The 22,534-nt window shown below is 39.9% G+C and overlaps 1 protein-coding gene across 3 annotated transcripts in view; it reads left to right on the forward strand.

The window, feature by feature from the left end:
• The window catches only part of ppp2r5cb (protein phosphatase 2, regulatory subunit B', gamma b), a 28,736-nt gene extending 15,678 nt beyond the window's left edge, over positions 1-13,058 (forward strand). For all 3 annotated transcript variants that reach the window (XM_042390526.1, XM_042390525.1, XM_042390527.1), the window contains 13 exons: positions 3,982-4,181; positions 7,915-8,025; positions 8,155-8,247; positions 8,390-8,520; positions 8,633-8,692; positions 8,859-8,967; positions 9,087-9,140; positions 9,749-9,919; positions 10,055-10,182; positions 10,270-10,371; positions 10,891-10,963; positions 11,589-11,705; positions 12,804-13,058. In XM_042390526.1, the coding sequence (XP_042246460.1) occupies positions 3,982-4,181; positions 7,915-8,025; positions 8,155-8,247; positions 8,390-8,520; positions 8,633-8,692; positions 8,859-8,967; positions 9,087-9,140; positions 9,749-9,919; positions 10,055-10,182; positions 10,270-10,371; positions 10,891-10,963; positions 11,589-11,705; positions 12,804-12,938 (1,484 nt within the window). In that variant the 3' untranslated portion in view covers positions 12,939-13,058. The remainder of the gene's footprint in view (positions 1-3,981; positions 4,182-7,914; positions 8,026-8,154; positions 8,248-8,389; positions 8,521-8,632; positions 8,693-8,858; positions 8,968-9,086; positions 9,141-9,748; positions 9,920-10,054; positions 10,183-10,269; positions 10,372-10,890; positions 10,964-11,588; positions 11,706-12,803) is intronic.
• Positions 13,059-22,534: the final 9,476 nt, after the last annotated feature.

Genomic DNA, 22,534 nt, shown 5'->3' on the forward strand with positions numbered 1-22,534 from the left:
TGTTGTGACTTGTGACGTGTTAAATACGACATGATGATTAAAAGAACTTGGTGTATGCTAGACAAATATTGGCCCATAGACAGCTGTCCATATTTGTATTGGTTGTAGTACGTACATAGCATTTGACACTGATGCCAAACCTGGCATTGTGTGATTCGGGATTTGTACTCAGGAGCAATTTGTGTCCACAACCTGTTTCCTGTGTGCAAGCTGGAGCCTTCAGATGAGTAAAGGTTATTTGCCCATCCATGCAGAGAAGCCTGTGTGTTTAGTCTGCTGTTGCACAGCATGTCTCTTAATATTTTAGGCCTGTTCAGAAACCCTAGTGCTGTTGTGTAACTGGAGCTGGTAGACCTCTCGACACTCAGGGGATGAGATGAGGTGCTCATGGGCGGACCCACGTTTCAGCTTGTTAGTAACATGCACAGATACCTTTCAGATACTGGTGTATTTAACTTATAATTACCTGTTCTGTGATTACACAAGTGATCTCCATTTAACTTAATAAACTTAAAGACTTCTAAAAAGATTTAGCTTCCAAGGTGATGATTCACTAGTGTCTTGGTTAAAAGGCTGAAGACTTTTGCATAATTCTTCTTTTTTTGTGTGTCTTGAGATTTATTTGCACCGTGACGTTAAAGAGCTGCTAGAGAGGGAGCAGGCAGGGCAATAACACAGTAATTGACGCAGAAGGTAGTAGCAAGTTTTTCCCCAAAATTGTTACATGACCCTGTGGCAGCTGCTTCACAGTTTAAAAAAACTGTGGCTTGTTGGAAAGGAAGACTGAATAGAAGAATCCTACTGAATAGAAGAATATGCTTCACTCTGCCTTACATAAACAGTGCAGAAACATTAAACAGATCCCCATTAGGGTTCTCCACGGATGTGGTAGCCAAAGCTCATGAGTAAAGCAAATTGCCAGCTGTTTGACCTTTGATGCGGTCGATTAGATCCTGTTTGTGGCTAGTAGATTGGATAGAGAGACTAATGTTACTGCAAAGCTACTTATAGACCACTCACTATTATTCACTGAGTTTGTATATAGCCACAAAAGTGTTTTGTAAGAAGCTGGCATGACCCTTCCTTTTTTCTGAGGTGCCATTCTTCACAAGCAAGTCCTGAAGTACTAACAGCTGTTTTAAACTCAAAGAACAAGTCATGTGACGCCTCGCCCACCACCTCTAGAAACTCTAGTTGTATACTTTTTTAGAGTGCTTTGTGGTTCAAGAAATCAAAATATAACTACATGGCATTTACAGGTAGCACACAGGTAACAGCATTTCCTGCTGTGTGTCGAATACCAGCTGCGCCACTGTAACTCAAAAACCCACAGGTGTAGGGAAAGTCCATCTGATGGTGCTGCCAGTCCCAGGTTCAGGTTCCAGCCGGTGTGGGAGTGTGGACAACCTACAGTGCTGGACCTCTAAGAATTGACTTATTTCATTAGTGTCAAGTAATTACATTTGTCACCGGATGCTTGTACAAGTGCCTCTGTATGCCGTACATGCAATATTCAAAAGAGGGCTGCACTGAAAATGCTGCAAATGTAGTAATTAGAGATCACTGTATCTGCAGTTTCCTCATTGCAAAAGTAACTATTTGATAACTTTGCATGTTTTGAAATATATCTGATAGGGGACACGTTGTTTCATAATTGTTTTTTAAAACACAACAAAACTTTACTTATAATGTCAGCAAGTGATATGTTATTTTTGTGTATTAGGGGGTATTGTATAATGTTCTGATAAGTGGAGCATGCATGTTATATCTGCAAGTATGTATGTGGTTGTTCCTTGTTATGTAACAGCACTTGTAGAAAAACTGGTATTTGCTCTGTTGGTTTTTAGAGGTAGAATACAGGGTGTTTGTTTTTGCTTTGTTGCTGGTGTTTGTGGTTAACGGTGTGTGTGTGTGTGCTTTCTAGATGGTTGGGGTTGTGTGATGCACTCTTCCAGTGAATATAATCTCCTCTTTTGTTTGTATCAAATGTAGCAGGGGCCTCATGTTTTGCTAGAGAAAAGTGAAATTACCTGAATACACCACTTCTTTGGGATCTCAACTTTCTACTCTTTTAAGTAAATGTTGTGCTGTAGAAAAAGCGTTGACTAATTGGTGTTGGGGGAGTCTTAACTCCCAGTCGCTATTATTCACATTTTATGAGGTCTATTTGTCTGAGCAAATCAGCAGCATATGACCCCAGCGCAGCAGCAGCTTGCATGCATCTCTGATTAGCAGCGGTCACCCCCTGGTCCAAAGTCCTATCTCTGCCTGTGGTCACCATGGTGACGTACACATGTAGGTTGTTAATGGGGAGACAAGACTGACTCAGAAATCATAGACTGTGACGAACAACTTAATGCTGCCCCATAGGTGGGCTTTATGAGATGACATTTTATTTTAGGTCACTAATGAGCACCATTGCAATTCTTTTTGGTTTGAGGGAGCATTTTATATCCAGGGAATCTCACCAACTAAGGAAAAATGATTTGCAGGACAAGCTGTATCTTTATGGCTTGTGTCATTTCTTATAATTTGTGTTGGCATGTCCCATAGCTGTATGTACATCACGACAGAGTGTGTATGATTATTACTGTTCTCTTGGAGCAATAGTCATCTGTCTCCCACTCTGTCTTCCCAAAAAAGCCATAAGTCAATTACATTTGATCCAGAAACTCCGCTGCCTGAGTGTTCAAAAGAGCCCGAGAGAGAGCACACATACATTTAAAGTTCTTTTACTTGTTTATAAAACACTGCGTGGCCTTAGACCTGGATATGTCTCTGAAACATTTTTGATATACAAGTTGGGAAAGCCCTTCAGGTCCTCTGGGAGTAGACTTGTAACTGTTCCAAAGTGCAGAACAAAAATCTCTGCTGATTCTTTATTTAGCTCTTGTGCTCCGTGCTGTCGGCTCTGCCTCTTAGAAAATCTGAGGGTTGCTGAAATTCTCAGTATATTTTAACATTTGCTCAAAACCTACCTTTTCACTGTGCTATTATTACATTATTAATTATTCACTTATTTCATAAGAAATTTTATTTACTTCATTGATGTGTTAAAACTTGCAGTGCAGAACTTTTACATGTAAATGAACATCCGTTACATTCAAACCCTAGTTGAATGAGTTCACACAATGCTGACTAAGCCTGTCACCACCAGGTAAATCTCTCTGTATTTCACAATATACGGAGTTTTTAAATCTGGTGTCGGATGATTTATTTGAGACAGCTGTGTTGATGATGCATGCATGCTAGCAAAGAACAGAGGTTGGCTCATGGACAGTGAGTGTGCAGTACTTACCAAAAAAAAGACTATTATTGATTCATGACATCTTATAATTCAAAAAAAGTCAACACATGAACTCTGCTGTACTGAACCCAAATACCTCACAAGGCTTTGGTTACAAATCATCAGTTATTTGAGAGAGATGGGAGAAAAAAGAAAAAGATTTTAACACTGATTTTTGACAGGGTTAACATATTAATGAACCAGATTTGAACCGTACAAGTCAAGAGATTAAAATAAAGTATTACTGCATTGTTTGTTTTGGAATACTTTGTCTCATATAGTGTTTCAGGAAATTTTGGAATGACTTGTTGTCCTTCAAGTCCTTAATAGGTTGTCTTAGAAACAATTCTCTTACTGCCCTGAGATACACATATGCAACCTATCCATGCTGATAAGATGGGATTGATGTAGCCATAACCTTTCAGCTGCCAGTCAGATGACATGATGTACATGATAGCTGGTTGTTTCGCCAGTCTACAGTGTGTGATAATAACATTTTCTTCCATGGCTGCTTCAGAGACAATGTTATCAACTTGAATGAATAGTTACACAGCTGTTCTCTCAGGCGATATGAAGGATTAATATTCTGTTCTATAAAGAGAGTTTGTTTCTGTTCATTGATGAAGGAAAAAAAAGGAATCTTCACACATGACTGACCTGTTAATTCCCACCTTCCTTCCCTTTCTGTCTTGTAGATGTTCCCCCTGCAGAGCAGGAGAAGCTGTTCATCCAGAAGTTGCGGCAGTGCTGCGTACTCTTTGATTTTGTCTCGGACCCACTGAGCGACCTGAAATGGAAGGAGGTGAAACGGGCGGCGCTGAGCGAGATGGTGGAGTACATCACCCACAACAGGAATGTCATCACCGAACCCATCTACCCAGAGGTGGTTCACATGGTCAGTATTATATTTTTGTGAATGAGCTCTCTAAAGTCATTCAGGCGGGTAAAGCAACAGGTTTTATTTATTACACCCTGTTTATGTCTGAATGTGGTTACATGTTGGTTTTAATACCCCATTACTTGACTTTGCAATCAGTTCACAGATAGAGTTTGTCATATAAAGCCTTGATATGCCTTATAAATTGTGACCTCATAAAAATCTGGTGTTAAAATATCTGCCAGGTTGTTTTTGTTTTCTGTTTAGGGATGTAACTCACGTACACATGCTCTTAATAAGAAATGAAATTTATGTTTCAACATAGCACTTTGTGCATCTAGTAAAAACAACAATCATAGAGATGGTGATACATAGTGGTGGTCATTATGGTGATACAACAGTTGCTAATAAAAATCATGATTTGCAAGTATCCCTTGTATCTCTTTAGGCCTGCACAGAGCACTATCTTGATGGTTTTTTTGTGTTATTACATCTCAGATAACATAAAATGCGCATTAAACATTCCTAAAATAGCTCTGATTTCTCAAAGTTCTTGTTAGCCATTATTCACACTATTGCTGTTAACCAACAAATGAAAGTTAAATGGGTAAATTAGCAGCCATAGTCATCATAAAATGGGCTTATGATGTTATTATCCAGCTGGGGTAAGTCTATTTGATATAATAAGCCCATATTACAAAACTCCATCAAACATATCGTGCCTTTGTCTTAGTGTCAGGTGAATTGAACAGTTCGTAAGTGTGGTTCAAGATGCATTAATTCCTCAGTTGCATGTTCATGAGTTGTCACGTCTTGCTGAGGTGAGAAGGGTTTGTTTTTATTGTCTTGGAAGCATGTAGCCTCCACCGTACATCACTAAATTAATTCAATTCTAGTTTCAGACTCAATTTGACTTTTTTTGGCTCCTGACTGAGTCATAGGAAACTCACATGAGCATCACTGACCTCAGTTTCAACCCAAAGATCCATGTCACAAAAACTTAACTCTGTTATTCTTTAAATCATTAGTAAGCCATTAAGTGATCCATTTTATTTTGTCTCCCTGAAGTGGTCACTTAGCGGTGTTTGCCTGCAGATTGTTAACCCCTATAAAGTCACTTTAGTTCCTACCTGTGCAGATCTGAACTAATCCCATTCAGTCGGGCTTTTGGCTGTCATTGAGCTCCTACTGTATATTTATTAGAGATGGGTTTCTCTGAGGTTGTGGCCTGGATGTGTTCATGGTGCCAGGTTCGCTTTCCCAAGCCAAATTAAAAGTCCTTTGATGTTAATCAAAGCCCTGCCTCAATGCCACATGGTAAACTGCAGATGATCAAGGTGCAAATTTACCCCCATCCTCCTCCTCGTGGTTTTATTTGATCAATGCAGCAGAAAATGCAACCGAGCTGCCAAATCAGCATGAAAATATGCTCTTATTCCTGGCAGCCCCTTCCCCCCTGCCCCCTTAAAGACAAGGACTCTTTGAAGTCCACTGATGGCTTTCATCATCAAAGTGTGGAGATTGACATGACAATCTCCTCTACAACCATAGAGAGTGTATTCTTATGTTAAGGCTGTATGCATTATTTCCTCCCATAAGCACTTGTTCTTTCAGGGCATGTTTGATGCCTCAGCGTTGAGGGTTTAAAACAATATTTTGGCAGAACTTTGGATGACACGACAGCGGTTGTTCCATTAGTCCTGTTCTCTGGGGGGAAGTAAGAAATGGTTTCTACTAAGAATATAAACATGATGGTGAGTGAGTGTGTTTTGACCTCTGGCCAACTACACTCTGGAGTTGCTGTCTAAGTGTGCTGTCTGGAAAGTGAGATTTGGAGGGAAAATAGATGGATCCTTCCTGGTTAGAGGAATGGTATTGCAAGTTGCACATTACATTCTTTCTTGTTTCATTTCAAGAGAATATATTTTTCTCATTAAACATTTTGAAGACAGATTATAAACATGGGTTAACATAAGGTAAACTTAATTTGACAAACAGTATCTCTATTGACAAGTCCCGTTTTGGACCATGTGTTGAGCACGTAATATGATTTTAGCTCATTTTTTAGTGGACAAGTAATTTCCCAAAAGCAAAATAAAGTCTTATGATAACCAGTTACAGAACATTGTACCGGTGTTTGGTTTAATGTGTATTTGTGTTGTTCTGCAGGAAAACAACATCACTAATTTAGTCCATTTTAATTTAGTCCGAGTCCCTCAACAGAATTGCATTGAGGTTTTTTGGCCATTAATTGCCCCACAGCCTTTTGATTATCAGAGGTAATATTGTGGGATAAGTGATTGATGACAAACAACTTTGTTTGCTTGTCAAATACTGCAGCTGATGGATTTCAGAACTTCTCCACCAGCTTCATTATTTCAGTCATTTGTGTTTTCAAAGCAAACGTTGGTTGTCAAAGTGACAGGTGGAGTAGACAAACTTTACAGCCAGAGCTAATGTTTACGAGGGTTTGGCAATAGCAACTGTCTCTACACTAAGTGCAGTATAGAAAAGGTGTTTCTAGGTCGATGCACAGTGTGGGTTAACAGAGGTGTGTTTACTAAAATACATGCTCAGGATACTCAGTCACCTGATGAGAGCAACAATAACCAGAGAGAGAGATTAGAGATGTTTTTTTAGATTTGAGATGTTGATGGGTTTTCTTCATGTGTATGTACCCCTGTCCCATTCTTGTGAACACGATATCTCAGGAGCGCCTTGAGGGACTTTCTTCAAATTTGGCACAAACGTCCACTTGGAATCAAGATGATGAACTGATTAGATTTTGGTGGTCACTGTGACCCGATAAAACATGTTTTTATCCACAACCCAAGAATTCATAAACTAATTATGACAGTTTCACCTAAATGTCTAGTAGGATAAAATGATGAAGTGATGATATTTTATATCCAAAAGGTCAAAGGTCAACTTCACTGACATCATAATGTTCTGCAAAAACACTTTTCTGTCCATTATTCATCACCATAACTCAGGAACAGAAGGGGAGATTGTGACCATATTTCACATTAGGTTGGATACTGAATTGGTGACATTAATCTTGGGTTCCCACCTTGAAACTGTGGTGATTCTGCCGGGTTGAAGATGTGTGTGAAGCATCCACGTTTTAGAATTTGTAGCTTCTTCGCAGCAACATCCATATCTGAAGCGTTGTCTACTGTCATGACTACAACTTCGTGTTCTATCAGAATCAGCTTTATCGGCCAAGCATGTGAACACATACAAGGAAAATACACTTGATGCGTCTTATTAAATTCCTTCAAAGTCTTCACTACAAATATTACAGTATATGAGTCTGGACAGACATGGATGTAAACTGCAACTTGACTGGCTGACGGAGGCGTACAACTGTCAGGTGGTGTTTCTAGTTTAATGCTAGGTCATTCATCTGTGAGTGAGTGAGAACGAACTGGAACATTGTTGTATTTCACATTGTTTAATTGTTTTTTTATTGGTCTCATTGATCTTCATTTGTTTCATTGGCTTTAATCAGCTCTGAAACTCTGAAATCTGCATGTTAAGACAGTAAATGTAGTCAGATTGCTTGATTTTTCTGCCTTCTTCAGGCACATTTAGCCGCTTCTTACCAGATTAAAGATTTTCTGTTGTATATATTGAATCTTTCTTTATATCTGTGTCTGTATTTGAAGCACGGTATCATGAATCCCTAGTCTTAACTGAGAATCTCTGAATCATCAGTGGATTGATCTGCCTTTCTCTGTCTTGTCTCCAGTTTGCTGTGAATATGTTTAGGGCGTTGCCGCCATCATCCAACCCCACAGGTGCCGAGTTTGACCCAGAGGAAGATGAGCCCACGCTAGAGGCTGCATGGCCACATCTACAGGTACACAACACACACACACATACACTCACACACCTTGAAAAAAGATCGCTTATTATCTATAAGCTGATTATTATAAATCCATTCAGCTATTACTCTTGAGTTTTTTAAACCTCTGCTTTTCTTTCACAGCTCGTCTATGAATTCTTCCTACGGTTCTTAGAGTCACCTGACTTTCAACCAAACATAGCCAAAAAGTATATTGACCAGAAGTTTGTAATGCAGGTAAGAATATAATGATAAATGTTATGATATATAATGTTAAGAAATTAAGAAGGCATTTTTCTCTCTCTCTCATAGATCTTTCTATTTGGTGCTCAGTTGAATTCACCTCCCAATGTCTCAATAACCTTTTTTTTATGCACAGCTCTTAGAACTGTTTGACAGTGAAGACCCAAGGGAAAGAGATTTTTTAAAGACTACTCTGCATCGCATATACGGCAAGTTCCTGGGCCTGCGAGCGTACATTAGGAAACAGATTAACAACATATTTTATAGGTAAGTACGTTGTTAAATCATGTGTATGAGCGTGTTTGTGACTGATGGATGGTATTTTGTTAAATGTACCGCTATGATGTATCACCGTGTTTCTGCTGTTGCTGTTTTTCAGGTTCATTTATGAGACTGAACATCATAATGGAATAGCAGAATTACTGGAAATATTAGGCAGGTAAGATCTTTTTGAGAGGTGAACCCGTAAAATATTTTGCTGTGTATGTTTCAGAATGATTAAATTGGAAAAATTATCTTTCTGGTGTATCCAGAGTCAATAGGAGTCGAGCTCCGAGGTACAATCCTAGCACTGATTTCCCTAATGGCCTCCTTTCTCCTTACAGTATAATCAATGGATTTGCATTACCATTGAAAGAAGAGCACAAGATATTCCTGCTGAAAGTCCTGCTGCCTTTACACAAAGTCAAATCTCTTAGTGTTTATCACCCACAGGTAACCATTTGACAGTCTTAAATATTGTGTTATGCTTTGCTCCGCGATAAACAAGATAAGACATTGTAATGCTGCAGTTGTGTTAGAAGTGGTTACATTATGTTGTCTTTCTCCCTCAGCTGGCCTACTGTGTGGTACAGTTCTTAGAGAAGGATAGCACCCTCACAGAACCGGTAAGATTTGATTTATTAATGTTGTTATGTCATTAATATAGTTGATTAAATTATCCCTCAATATCCTGTCTGCTCAAGATAAGTTAACGTCTGTATGAACCCAAGGATTCCCCTGCCAAAGTCTACTCTTTGATATTTCATTAGTATGCTGAGTTGTACTGTGACTTTTCAGCTGCTCATGTGCACTATATTTGGCTGACCACCAGAAATGTGTTAAAGGGCGGGTACATTAGTTTTTGAGGTTTTTATATCATTCTGTAGCTTCACATTAGTGCACCATATGTATTTAAATCACTGCTGAGTGGGCATTTCCATTTGAAAAACCCGAAAAAGGAACGCAGGTGGAATCATCCTTTAAGCGTTCTTTTATTATTTCTTTAGGATTGTCTGCATGGTATTTTCTTCACATCTTGATAAAGACCAAAGGAAATGTAACTGAATTATATAATCAAAGAATAAGAGGTGATTAAAAGAAAGATTTGCTTATGATTGCAGTGCAGCAAATAGCTAAACTTTTTTAAAAAAATGCTAACTTCTGTAATCAACAGTTGGACAAATCAGCTGTCCAGACATTCTTCTTAAATTCTTGTGTTGTCCTGTGTGTGCAGACGGTGATGGCTTTGTTAAAGTATTGGCCAAAGACCCACAGTCCAAAAGAGGTGATGTTCCTCAATGAACTGGAGGAGATCCTGGACGTCATTGAGCCTTCAGAGTTCGTCAAAGTTATGGAGCCCCTCTTCAGACAGCTGGCCAAATGTGTGTCCAGCCCACACTTTCAGGTCCGACATTGATTACATTACACATTTTGTACACATGTGCAATGGTTATCTTTGTATCTGGGTATTTCTTCTTTTTTTCCATCAAAAGCTTTCTTTGCACATATGTAACCTTGTTCTAATGTATTATGATGTCAGGTGGCAGAGCGAGCTCTCTACTACTGGAACAATGAGTACATCATGAGCCTGATCAGTGACAACGCTGCTAAGATCTTGCCCATCATGTTCCCAGCCCTCTACCGCAACTCCAAGACCCACTGGAACAAGTGAGTCGATAACACTGGCTTGCAACTGTTTCTCTGTTACCAAGTGCATAAATCAAGTGACCCGTGATAATCTTTGTGTGTTTCCAGGACGATCCATGGGTTGATTTACAATGCTCTGAAGCTCTTCATGGAGATGAACCAGAAGCTGTTTGATGACTGCACCCAACAGTTCAGGGCAGAGAAAAGCAAGTAAGACATGAATCTGCTGCTGCTGCTGCTGTTGTTGTTTACTGATATGTTTGCATATGTTTAGAATCTGCTTTTTTTTGTCATTTTGTGACATGAAATACATTATTGACTGGTTTATTATTAGAGCTTAAAAAACAAAAAATAAATGGAACAGACGCCTTTATTCATTTGCATTCTGGGACCCATTTTGTTGTTTGTTGCATAGCTCTTATTTCTTGCCAGCTGTCCGTGCATAGACAATGAGATATCATGTCTTGTTTCCAGTACAGCTATGTCTCTCTTGGTATTATTGTTGGACTTAATCTCAGTCTTACACTGTTAGAAGCATCATACCTAGAGATGGAAAAAATGACTAAAACATACTAAAAGAATAAAAGAAAATGAGTATACCAGCAAAGTAAACTGAACCACGAACTCCTGCTTTCTTTTTAACAGATCCATGACGTCAGTGTATCTTTGAGTAAATGTTTCCTTTTGAAGTAGCCTCTAATGATTTTCCTGTTTTGTTTTGTGTCTCAGAGAGAAAGCCAAATGGAAAGAGAGAGAAGAGGCGTGGGTAAAGATTGAGAATCTAGCAAAGTCAAACCCACAGGTGAGCAAAGAGTTTTTAACCAAACAATTCTCACTGGTTGATGCTTAAAGGGAAATTTGTCCATGTTTCATGTGGATGTCCAATCAGTGTTGATGGTAAATGTTGTTTGAATTGAAGCAAGAAATTAATCAGTGCGTGCTATATTGACTGAGAAAGCTGAGTTTTCCTGCTCCCAGAGCCATGCTGGCAGTGCCTACATGTACCAGGATGCACTGCGCGTGAGCTTCTGACACCCAACCACCAAATCCACTCTGGCTCGAATAAATAGAGCTGAATATCTGAGTCAGCCAAAACACACGGAGAACAAGGAACTTTTGTTTTTGAGCAGCATCTAGAGCAAGCCAAGATGAAATAGCCTGTAATTCTTCCTTGCCCCCAACTACGTCACTGTACACGTCAAATGACGACGCTGGTGTTGGAAGAACAACAAATCTGTGACCCAGAGACACAGAGAACATGGGCAACAACTGCAGGCGTTTTTCACACTATATCCCTAATTCCTAGATTGCTAGAGATAAGATTGAAAATCTGCAAAACAGTCCTTTAATTCTGTACATACCAGAAAAGTTCCATCAACGATTTGGTGCTTTATAACCTTTCCTCCTCTCCTCTTCTCCCCGTACAGTTCCTGGTGTATGTCGACTCGATAGGCTCAGGCAGTCCGATGGACATGGAAACAGACGGGCCATTGCTAGAAGATGTCAACTTGCTAAAGAAAACAGTTGAGGAGGAGGCCACACAGGTAAGGAGCGGAGAATATGTGTCTTGTAGCAGTAAATATGTATGTTTGTATGAGGTAGGTGTTGTGAGGGCTATGTATAAAGACACTAGACTGATGATTTAATAACATGTTTGACAGGGTTATTCTGTATCACGCTTTATCATGCTCACTATTGTCTTTTGTTAGTCTGGAAAAAGACATCCTTACTTTATCTTAATATATTCTTGCTTCAGCAAACACACCAGATGATTGTCTTTCAAACGCAGTGAATATTTGTCCTTAATGACTATTGGAAGCTGCATTATAACTATAATAAGTCCATGTAGCGTGTACAAAAACAGTCACCACGCATTTTCAATTTTACAGATGTTTTACGGTGTTCTTAGTTTAAATATCACTTATATATTTTTAATTATATCAAATTATTGTAGGCCAATTTTATATCTGTGATGTACATTTTTATTTTAATGTATATATATTTTTTGTAATTGCACCATGTTTAAATATAATCCATAAAGCTTGAAAGTGTTCACCAAGCTAAATATCTTTTGCAGCTGAAACATTTTAGGATATTTCAGGTCATGTTACACATTTGGATGAAAAGCAGTCTCCTTCACTCTGCCCCATAAATAATTTATTCTGTCAAGCTGCTTACTCAAAGCCAACACACATGGGTCCTGCGATTCACAAAGTACCAACCAAGCTGTCTTCCAACCTCCAACAAGGAACAAGGGACAAACCGAAAGAATTTAAGAACTAGAAGATCTTATTGCCTCAAAAATATTTGCTCACCATTGCATGTAATTGTGCTCCTTTGCATAATGACATTTGCTCACGTTGGTATTTATTCTGTCATTGCCATGCAATTATTTCCTTATCATAAGAAATTCGGCATTTGGTGTGCAGCCATAGTGAGGTATTTGAATATCGTACTGAAAAGACAGCTGTTTAATATTTAAGAGGAGGGTGCTTCAGAAGGCAGGTGTGTGAGGCGCAGAAAAATAACACAAATACATGTCACACATTTCTGTTCATCCTGCAGACAAGCTACTGTACAGAAGTTGCATGGACTATATGTTATTGATCCCCCGTCCGTCCCGCTTTCTTCCATGTGTTCAGATCGAGAGAAACCAGCGTAGAGAGCGCCCATTGATGCGGAGGAAATCGGAGCTCCCCAAGGACATCTCCACTGTCACAGCCTTGGAGTTGCACCGGAGAGCCGAGGAAATGTTGACAACGCACGACGGCCACTAAGAGACCACCCCAGATCCACCGTAAACCAGCAGCAGCAGCAGCATCCACAAAGGAACCACACAGGCCCGCAGAGGCCAGCACAACCGAACTCTTGGTATCTCAGTGCAGTCCAGCACAACACAGAACTGAATAGTCCCAGCTCCACCTGACACAGAAAATGTCTAAAGCCGCACATCTAAGCCTGTCCGGACAAGCGGTGCTCTGTCCTTGCCCTGACCCCCTCCTGCCCCCGCGCCGCCCCCCCCCCCCCCCCCCCCCCCCCCCCCCAAACACACACACTCTCCTTTCCCCCCCACCTGGCTGTTGTCCAGCAAAGATGTCTGTGGTGCTGGACGGTCCTGCATGACCACGACATGCACCGTGCCCCGAACTTCACCTGAGATACTGTAGTGTTGTTTTTCTCTTCTCCTCCTCCCTCTTTCTTTTTACTCTGTCCTGTCCTCTCAACTCGTTTGTGTTTTTTCGGGGTGCTGTGCTGCCCCCTTCTGGTCATTTCTCTCAGGTGTTCTTTTCTGTGTGTGTGAGCTGTCTTCTCTTCTTGCCTCTTCTTTATAGATGTCAGGTGCTTGTACAAACAATATGAGCCCCCCAGCTGTCACCTCTAAAGAGGACTTTAAAAAGGCTTAATTTAAAAAAAAACAAAAAAAAAAACATCCGTCGATGAGAAAATGTCAGTTGTTTCTATATATTTAATATTGGCTATTTTTCTCATAACATTCAAACTAGACAGCTGTTTATATTCTTTCCTACATAGTATATTAGAAGCTCCTCTCAGAGTGAAACACACTTCCTATCAGTATAACTGTTCTGTTTGGAGCTTGCTGTTCATTTTCCATTCGCTGTGAAGATTCATTGATCATTCTGTTAATCAGGACAGTGTCATCTGGGACTCGCCAGTAGCGTGTGTCCGGGTTAAAAGCGTTACAGCACAGTTGTGTTCATCGAAGTGCTGGCCTGACAGAGGTCCAGGTTTTTTTTTTATCAAGCAGATCCTTTGTAGAAGCCTAGTTCGGTGCCAACTTCTCTCGTTAATTTAGTTCCTTTCTTAAAAACGATCTTTTTAATTGTTTTTTGGCAATAAGTTAACACAGGTTGCGGTGTGTGTCAGTGGCTCAAACAGTGGTGGGTTGTTTGGTTAAGTACAGGTTAAGCCCGGTTTGCCGCACATGACGTGAAATGGGATTGAGGGATTTATTTTTGGTTGCCCGTGTACATCCTGTCATCATAGGAGTGTGTTAAACATGGTCTTTAGCATTCAGTACAAGTCACTGTCATTCATGTGAGGCTCAGGAGAGCTCAGAGAGATCTAGTCGCTCGTCTGGGATTTACACAACGTGACTTAGAGAGAAGTCAAACCGAGGCAGATTCTACGAGAACTGTGCTGATGGCGATCGCTTTTTCTACTCTTCTCAAGCAAGACCCTTTTGTTTATAAAACACTTGTTAGAGATGCGACTGCTTCGTAGAGGAGGTGTGTGTTTGGTTAGAAGAGGTCAAACATGAGCCTTTCTTTTCACAGTGCCTTTTATAGTCTAAGGGGATATTTGCTCCACTGAGAATCGAGTAGTAGCATTGACTTAAAACACCAGACCATTTAAAAAAAAAAATCGTAACATCCGTTTCCAAAAAAAATAAAAATAAAAAACAAGACGCGTCCAAGACTCCAGCACATGCCTTGTTGAAGCTACAAAGTCAGTTTGTAGTGAAAAGCTCTAGAGGAGAAAGCAGAGTGGTCGCCGCCCCCCCCCCGGCCACTTCAGCGACGAAGCACTTCCTGATAAAACTTGAAAGAAAACAGAAACACAACTGAAAAAAACCAAACTAGTAAAGAATTGAAATCCGTGATGCTGTCTGTCTTGGTGTGTGGGGTCACCTCGCCTGGGTGCCTGTTGATAAGAACTAGCCTCCACAGGAGAGGAAATCACCTCCCATTGTAACTTCCCACTCTGTGGCCCCACTGTCCCATTCCACTTATGATTTGTACCATTGTTTGACTCCCTCTGCCCCTCCCTTCTCTCCCCCACCCACCCCCCTTCTAGCTAAAAGCCTACTACTCTGCAGGGCTTGTTATTTTGGAGATCTGTCTGATCTGCTTCTGGATGCTTGCAAATTATTTTTCTGTTGTGGTTTTATCCTTCCTTTTGCCTGCAGAACCTCTTGTCAGTGTTTCAACTGAATGTGCAAATTGTAAATAATACTGCAGTCACGTTGTTCTGTTTTCTCCATGTTTATCTTGAAGAACAACATTCACCAAGACTTTTGCAGTGGATTTGATGAAAGGAAAAAACGACTGCATCCTCTGATTGTTGGTTGCTGCAGGAGCACAGTGCAAGTGTCCCATTGGTGACTGTTCTTCTTCTTGAAATGGCTTTAATATTGGCTTCTTTGGAGCTTTCTTCATTTCACATAAGCTTTGTTTTCTTTTTCTTTGAAAAGGATGATTATTGCAAGTGTCCTTTAGTATATGTCTCATACTAAATGGCTTCATCTAATATTGTACATATAATGTACTTTTATTTTATGTTATAACTATTATTATTAAATGGTAGATTTCATATTTTGTACAAAATACCCCCGTGTACAGAATACAGAGGTTATTAGCAACTGCAGACAGTTGGTATGTGGCACAGACTTTAACACATGTGACTATTTGCATTTAGAAACCGTATAGAATTTGGATAGTTTTTTTTTTTTTTTTTTAAATCTATTTGTAATCCGACATCTTTTCCGTTTTTCGTTTCCATCTCCAGACATGTGTTGAGATCCTACATACATGAGCTTTTTGTGTGTGCTTTTATCCAAATCTCCAGTGGTGTACATCTATCTATATACAGCAAATAAAGAGAACATGTGAGTTTTATATTTTCATCCTAAAAAAAAAAAACTTTGCAAGTTGTCATTGGTCTTTTTAAAGTTGTCTTGTCTTTTTTTTTTTTTTTTTTTTTTTTTTTTTTTTTGCCTTGCAGCTCTGTTTGATGGACACCAGCCTACCTTTGGTCCAGAAGGCCTGTTGGAGGCTTTTTAATCAAAAAAACCTGTACGTTTCTCTGTGGAGAGCTGACATGTCGCAGCTTTTTTTGTCTTCTTTGTCAGGTTAGCATAACATCAGTTTCCATACAGCATAGGAGGGGTGGCGATGTAGAAAGGTCATAGCCGGCAGCTGAATGGTTACTGCACATTGCATAACTGCAATGTCCCTGGTTTGATTCTGGGCAGGAACTCTTGTTGCATGTCATACCCCTTTCTCTCTATCCTCTTGTTTCCTCTCTGCCACTTTGCTGCTCACTGTCCAATAAAGGCAAAAATGCCACAGATTTCTTTTTTTAAATTAAAAAAAAAGAAAAGAAAAGGAGAAATTCTCACTTACCCTCAACTAAAAAAAGACACTGCAGCTGTTCTCCAGGTTACTGTATTGACATGTCTCATTTCTTCTTCACTTTACCTCCACCTGTAAAGCTACTGATGGTGTTAGCAAGCCGCCATTGTCTGTACTGTCTGTAGAAAAATTATTAGTCTGAAGTTACAAGTGTCAAGAAGAATGAACGAAGAATACAAAGTCAAGTCCACGTCACTGATATCATCCCTAAAGAAAACGTACAACTCAGAACAAACCAGTCAGCTTCAATTTATCACCTTATATAAAACAAAATATCTCACACTTTTAGACATAATTTTATATCAATAGGTTGGAAACATTCACAAGTTATCGACACTTAAAATTCTGACATTTGTCAACAGGCAACATGGTTGCATTAGTATAAATTTGGACAGCTTCTTCCTTCACTTTTTAGTCTTTTAAAATTCTGGCGCAAGCATTCAATTGAGTTTTATTACATTTCATTATATATTTTAAAGTGACAGTTGTAACTTATTACCAACTAGTAATAAAACAACTTAAAAACCTTATGAAAGGAACCAAATATTCTAATCCAAAAAGTAGATTCTCAGACACAAACTGAAATGAAAATCCTTTGCTGCCACCTGCTGGACAAAACCGGTAAACATTTAACATTTGAAACTTGAAAGCCACATGATTCATCTCCAGAGGCTTCTCGTACTCTAATCATACATATATATGATCACTGCGGTGTTGAGTTGGACTGCAATCCTGTTTTTTTTTTGTTTTTTTAAATAGCTTTTTTTAATTTCACAAACACATTAGAGGTCTAATCAGTATTTTCTGACCATGTAACACCATTATTATGAAAAAGATAATTTTATCATATTGCAACACTAAATCAAGACACATTAACAATTAATTAATCCATTACTGACTGAACTGGCATTGATATTCTGCTTTAAATCATCGCAGTCAAAAGTTGTCTTTCATACAGCATGATGTGAAGGACATCGCTTGCTTCTCTGCAGGAGAGGTTGCTAGGTGCTGCCATCAGCCACTCACAGTTGCACTAACACACTTCAAATCAAAGGGGCTTTTTATTGGCATGGGAAACAGACGTTTACATTGCCAAACCAGGAGAATAATTTGCTTCTGTTTTTGTTTATTTGGTTGTCAATTAGGGTGCTGAGGGTGTAGATATGGGCTGTTGTACGGCAATTTAAATTGGCTTGTCTGAGGTCACTTAAGTTCCCCCATTCATTTGAAGACAACAGTGAGCTTTGGCACCCGCCCACCCTCTTGTGTCTAGCACCCCTGCTGGGATCTGTGCTTGAACCCAAATGAACTTACAGGGATTTAGGTTTAGAAAACAAACAGACTTGCGCATTTTTCATCTGTAAACCGCAACCGTTGGTCGGCTGTGACAGTGATGATGACACGCTGTAAGAGGCGTTGCATCAATCAGTGATCTGTACGTGGTTCTTTGATCTCATTAATGTTTCATTACTGTGTTTTTAATCTCATGTATGAACCCTCATCGCATTCCGCAGAACCTATTTTCAGGGTCAAACATATATTTCTGTATTTACTGTAAACGAGCAAAAATAATGTAGCATAATAGCCTTTGTCTCTAAATTTAATTACTGCCCTAATGAGGATGCAAATTGTCTCCCTCCAAAAAACCCCATTTGCCTCATTATCAACACATTGTACCCCAATTATCTAAGAAAAAATATTGCTCTGGGCCTGATGCGTCACTGAAAATACGTCAGTGGTTTTTGTGGGTGGTTAAAAGACTCTGTGTATCTCTCTCTCTCTCAGCTCTGAGATGAGGTCACTCGGGTTCATTGTTTTTGCCTGCAGTCGGAGTGCTGTACCGCTCTACTCGAAATATGGTGTGCTGCTGACAGCTTTCTTTGACTGTCAGTGTTAAAATCTTGCTGTGCGACTCCCCCCTGGTTCTTGCAACCTAAAAAAAAAAAAAAAAAAAAAAAAAAAAAACCCATCTCGTCACGACAGGAGATGTCAGAACCTATTGCCATGGAAACAGTGCTCAAAAGTTTTGAGCGTCAACCCCCATTGTGACTACATCCAATCAGATTTTAGGAAAAGCTTTACTTTACTCTGAAGCGCGGTGTGGGTACATCTGTGTGGACCTAAATCTGTCTAGGTCTGTGTGTGTGTGTGTAAGTGTGTGTTTGTGAGGTGGGGGGGACTGGAAGCCAGAAAGTGACTCATCACACCACCCCGGGGGTCCTGAGATGCATGGCTGCAGAAATTGGACTTTTCTTCATACTCTTGTATCAGCGTCTTTATCTTTTGAACACCTAAGTCCTCTTGAGGAAAGCGAGTGTCACCAGAGTCGCACCTTGCTCTTCAACCATTCTCCCCTGAGGAACCTGGTGTTGGGGTGCAGCCCAGTCCCAGTTTCTTTGATGCCTGACACTCTGCTTCAAAGTCCGCAGCATCAAAGCCGGGGACTTGGGATCAGGCCCAGGAGTATCCTGCATCCTGCCTCTCTCACACAAGAGTGAGGCAGGAGAGAGGCGCCTTCGCTTTAGGATCATCCGGCTTTAATAAGGCTAACTTCCTTACAGAGAGACACGACAAGACAAAGTTAGTGAAATTACACTTGAGGGCTGAAAATTGAAGCTCTAAACAAAGTATTTTCCTCATGAGAATATGCAGAGATGAAGTACAAAAGTACAAAAAAATGTAGTGAAATTTGTAGTGATGGTAATGATTTGTAATGATCAATAAAAGTACAGTGAAGTGGATTAATAAGTAGTCTAAAGTGCATAGATTTTACCTCTATACCGTAGATATATACCTAAGAATAAACATGCATACACAGGTTCAGACTGGAAGTGTTCTAAATAATTTTGAAATGAATTGTATAAAGTGTGCATATTTATTTTTATATGACATTTGTTGAACATTTAATGTTCCATTTTTTTTATAGTTGCTCCCTGCAGAGCTGCAGATGTTACAAGAATCCTGGGAGAAATTATGAGGAACTTTCAGCCAATCACTGTCAAGACCCTCGATGCTTCAAAATCCTGAGATGCAAACACTTGAGGCGAGAATGATTGCAGACATGAATGAAGACTGTGAATATGAAGTAAGGACATTAAGGACAATGTTGTTCCATGTATCCATTTCATTTCATTTCAGAGTGCAGGATGTAGTTTTGGAAACCTGCATTTTCTACAGACAGCTCGATGCTGACAGTGTGAACACTTAAAGGAATGATAGTTGAGGAGGGCAAAACTCAGAAGGTGGCAGAAGCTGTGAGAGACAACAGGGAAAATATAGTTTCTGCACGAGGCTTGCAGGAAGCTCTGATCCTTTTGCTCACATGTGAACTTCACACACTGACTTGTTCTTGAAGTTGCTCTGGAAAGTTGCAGTAAAATAGTATCATCGGAAAAGCTGATATATGGTCAAAACTAATTTTTTCAGTAGTGGAAGCCCAACAGCACCACTCATTAGACTGTGTGTTAAAAGTTAACTCAGATGAGAATCCAATTCTCTAATGGCTAGACCACAAACATCTTTTTTTCCGAATTAGTGAGCTAAGGATGACACAGACTTAAGGGGAAAATCATGTTGCTGTTTGTAAAGAAACAGCAGCTCACATGCAGAATCACTATGGAGGTTTTTTTTTATTTGCGTTTGTATTCACAATGGAGTTTAAACATGATGATAATGAACATTTCAGGTGATAACCTGTGGTGTATTCTTCCTTTACTTTATTCTTTCTTTCACAGCTTATTCTTAATTTTAGTTTACAGGTTAAGCAATTAGTCAGTTGATCAATCAACAGAACATTAATTCATTGTTTAATTCATTTTTAAGCAAAAACGCCAAAAAATCCACTGATTCCAGCTTCATAAATGTGAATATTTGCTGGTTTTCTTAGTCTTTGGTCGAACAAAACAAATGTTTAATCAATCAATTGAGAAAATAATCAGCAGATTAATCTATAATTAAAATAATACTTAGTTAGAAGCCCTGTTGTATTCATGAGTTTTTGATCACAAGTTATTATCTTCTGCACGTGAGATAATATATTGTGTGCACAATAACCGTGTCTTGGTGTGCCAGATGGGGGCTCTTTACTTTTCTGATTGCTGATTTTAAACTGATCTTATCATAATTTCATCATTTTTTTGATATGCATGTTTCAAAATGTTCAGTAAACAAAGTATTTCTCCTTTTCTGAAAAAAAAAAGACTTTTAAAAGTTAAAGTATAACATCATTGCATAATAATCCACATGTGAAAGATCCATTCAACAAAACACCGTATCCAGCTCGGCTCTGACTGGACTACAAGCTCTGGTTTCACATCAGAAAGAAACGTCCAACCCTGAATGCCAGTTCTGCCTGATCATGGTTGTGTTGAAAACTGAACAATATACAGTATGTGTAAAAACTGTGGACATTATTAGTCCGTTCCACAAAAACATGTGTTTGTGTGTTTGCAAGCGTGCTCCACGTGCATGTGTGTGCACGTGTACGTGCATTTGGCAGATAAATCTGTGGTAACTACTTCAGCAGTAATCCTGCTGCCTGTCAGTCTGGGCACAATAGAGCCGTACCAGGACACTCCTTTACTGTGACTGTCTGGAACATACACACACAAAAACCTTTATTATCTTGCAGTTTCTGGGGCATCTGGGGACAATCCCATTGTCTGCTGAAGCCACGCAGACACATAAGCGTTCCATCTGTACAGGGGACACAGGTAACTGTCTGACTATATGTGGGGCAGATTAACCAGAGCAGTGCGGACGCAGCAGCCTCACCTGACTGTCTGGAGCCCTGCTGCTCTCAGTGCACAAGGTCAGAACACACTTGAGAGACACAAAGGGCAGAAAACACTGAGAGCTGACTTCTAGCTTGTATTTGGAAATAAGACAAGGAAAACGGAGGGAGTCGGAGAAGCAGACGAGTAGCAACACACACACACACAGAGGTCTTTCACACTCTTTTGCTCTTTTTCCACTTGGGTGAGCGATAGACGGATGTGCAGAAAGTGATGGAGGCAACCTTTCACAGGAGGGATGTTCAGATGAGACTTTATCTAAACAGCACGGGTGAACAATTTTTCTCAGCATGTGCATGGATGCATTCGTGGGCTGTGGGTGTTTTGTGCTTACTGTGTAGGTAACAAGGGGTATGCTAAGCAGGTTGTTCCTAGGTACATTTTCCATAGACTACAGTCTATATATTACAATGTTTGTTTAAAACATTCACCCTCATGTACACTGGTGTACTTAGAGTGCAAACAGACCCTATGTTAAGCTTATTTCTAGGGCCTGTCATCAGCATGAGCTCCCACACATTATTGCTGGATGTAAACAAACACTTTCAATTCAGTTCATCATCCATTTCTGTGAATACAAACATTATAAATAGGAAGAAGCATGCAAACTAGTAGAAATGACAAACTTGATTACACTGAGTACATTCTGCAATTTAGATGTGATTTTGTCCGTGAAAGTCATGCCAGCCACACGAGATCTTTTAACAGATGCACTCCATTGATAGAGCATCAGAGAGCGAAGCCTCCTCTGCTGGATCTAATTGAAATGTTAGCCTGATCTCTGGCAGTCAAGTGGGGTCAAGCTGATTTAGTGCGGCTCAGTCTCTACACTGTCTCACACAAAAACAGTCAAATCTGACCCCTTTATTGATTTTGTTGTGTGTTTGCCGTGTGTCGACCCCCAGTTTCAGGAGGAAGGATGTGGACTCCTGTCCTGATTGCACCAGCTCTCCACTCTCTCAAGATAATTCACAGGGCACGGTCATTTGCTACACCTGTCCGCACGTGCTGTGTGGACTTGGAAAATCACTTATGAAAACATGTCCCCTCAGGTTACCTGAGGAGTCTTGTGAGAGGAGCTGGAGGAGGATGTGAGAGCTGAGTCAGAGTAGGTACTAGAGTGACAGGGAGGGAGGGTTTTTGTTTGTTATTTTCATTGTTGAAACTTCAAGGTGCATCTGAGGTCTGGAGAGCTTGGTGATTGCTGATTTTGTCCACATTGGTCAGACAAGAGGCCAGAAGGTTAAACTTAAAAAACATGTTTGACTACAATGACTGAGCATCCGAGGCTGGTAAGGCTCAGGATACACATGCTTTTTCCCCAACATGTAGACAAGTGGCTGCAATGCAAGACGCAGGAATGGTACCTGGAGGATTAGAACGTATATCCACAAATAGGCAGCAGATCAAGGACGGATAATTCATGGC

The sequence above is a fragment of the Thunnus maccoyii genome, chromosome 17 (genome assembly GCF_910596095.1).
Source record: "Thunnus maccoyii chromosome 17, fThuMac1.1, whole genome shotgun sequence".
Lineage (NCBI taxonomy): Eukaryota > Metazoa > Chordata > Actinopteri > Scombriformes > Scombridae > Thunnus > Thunnus maccoyii.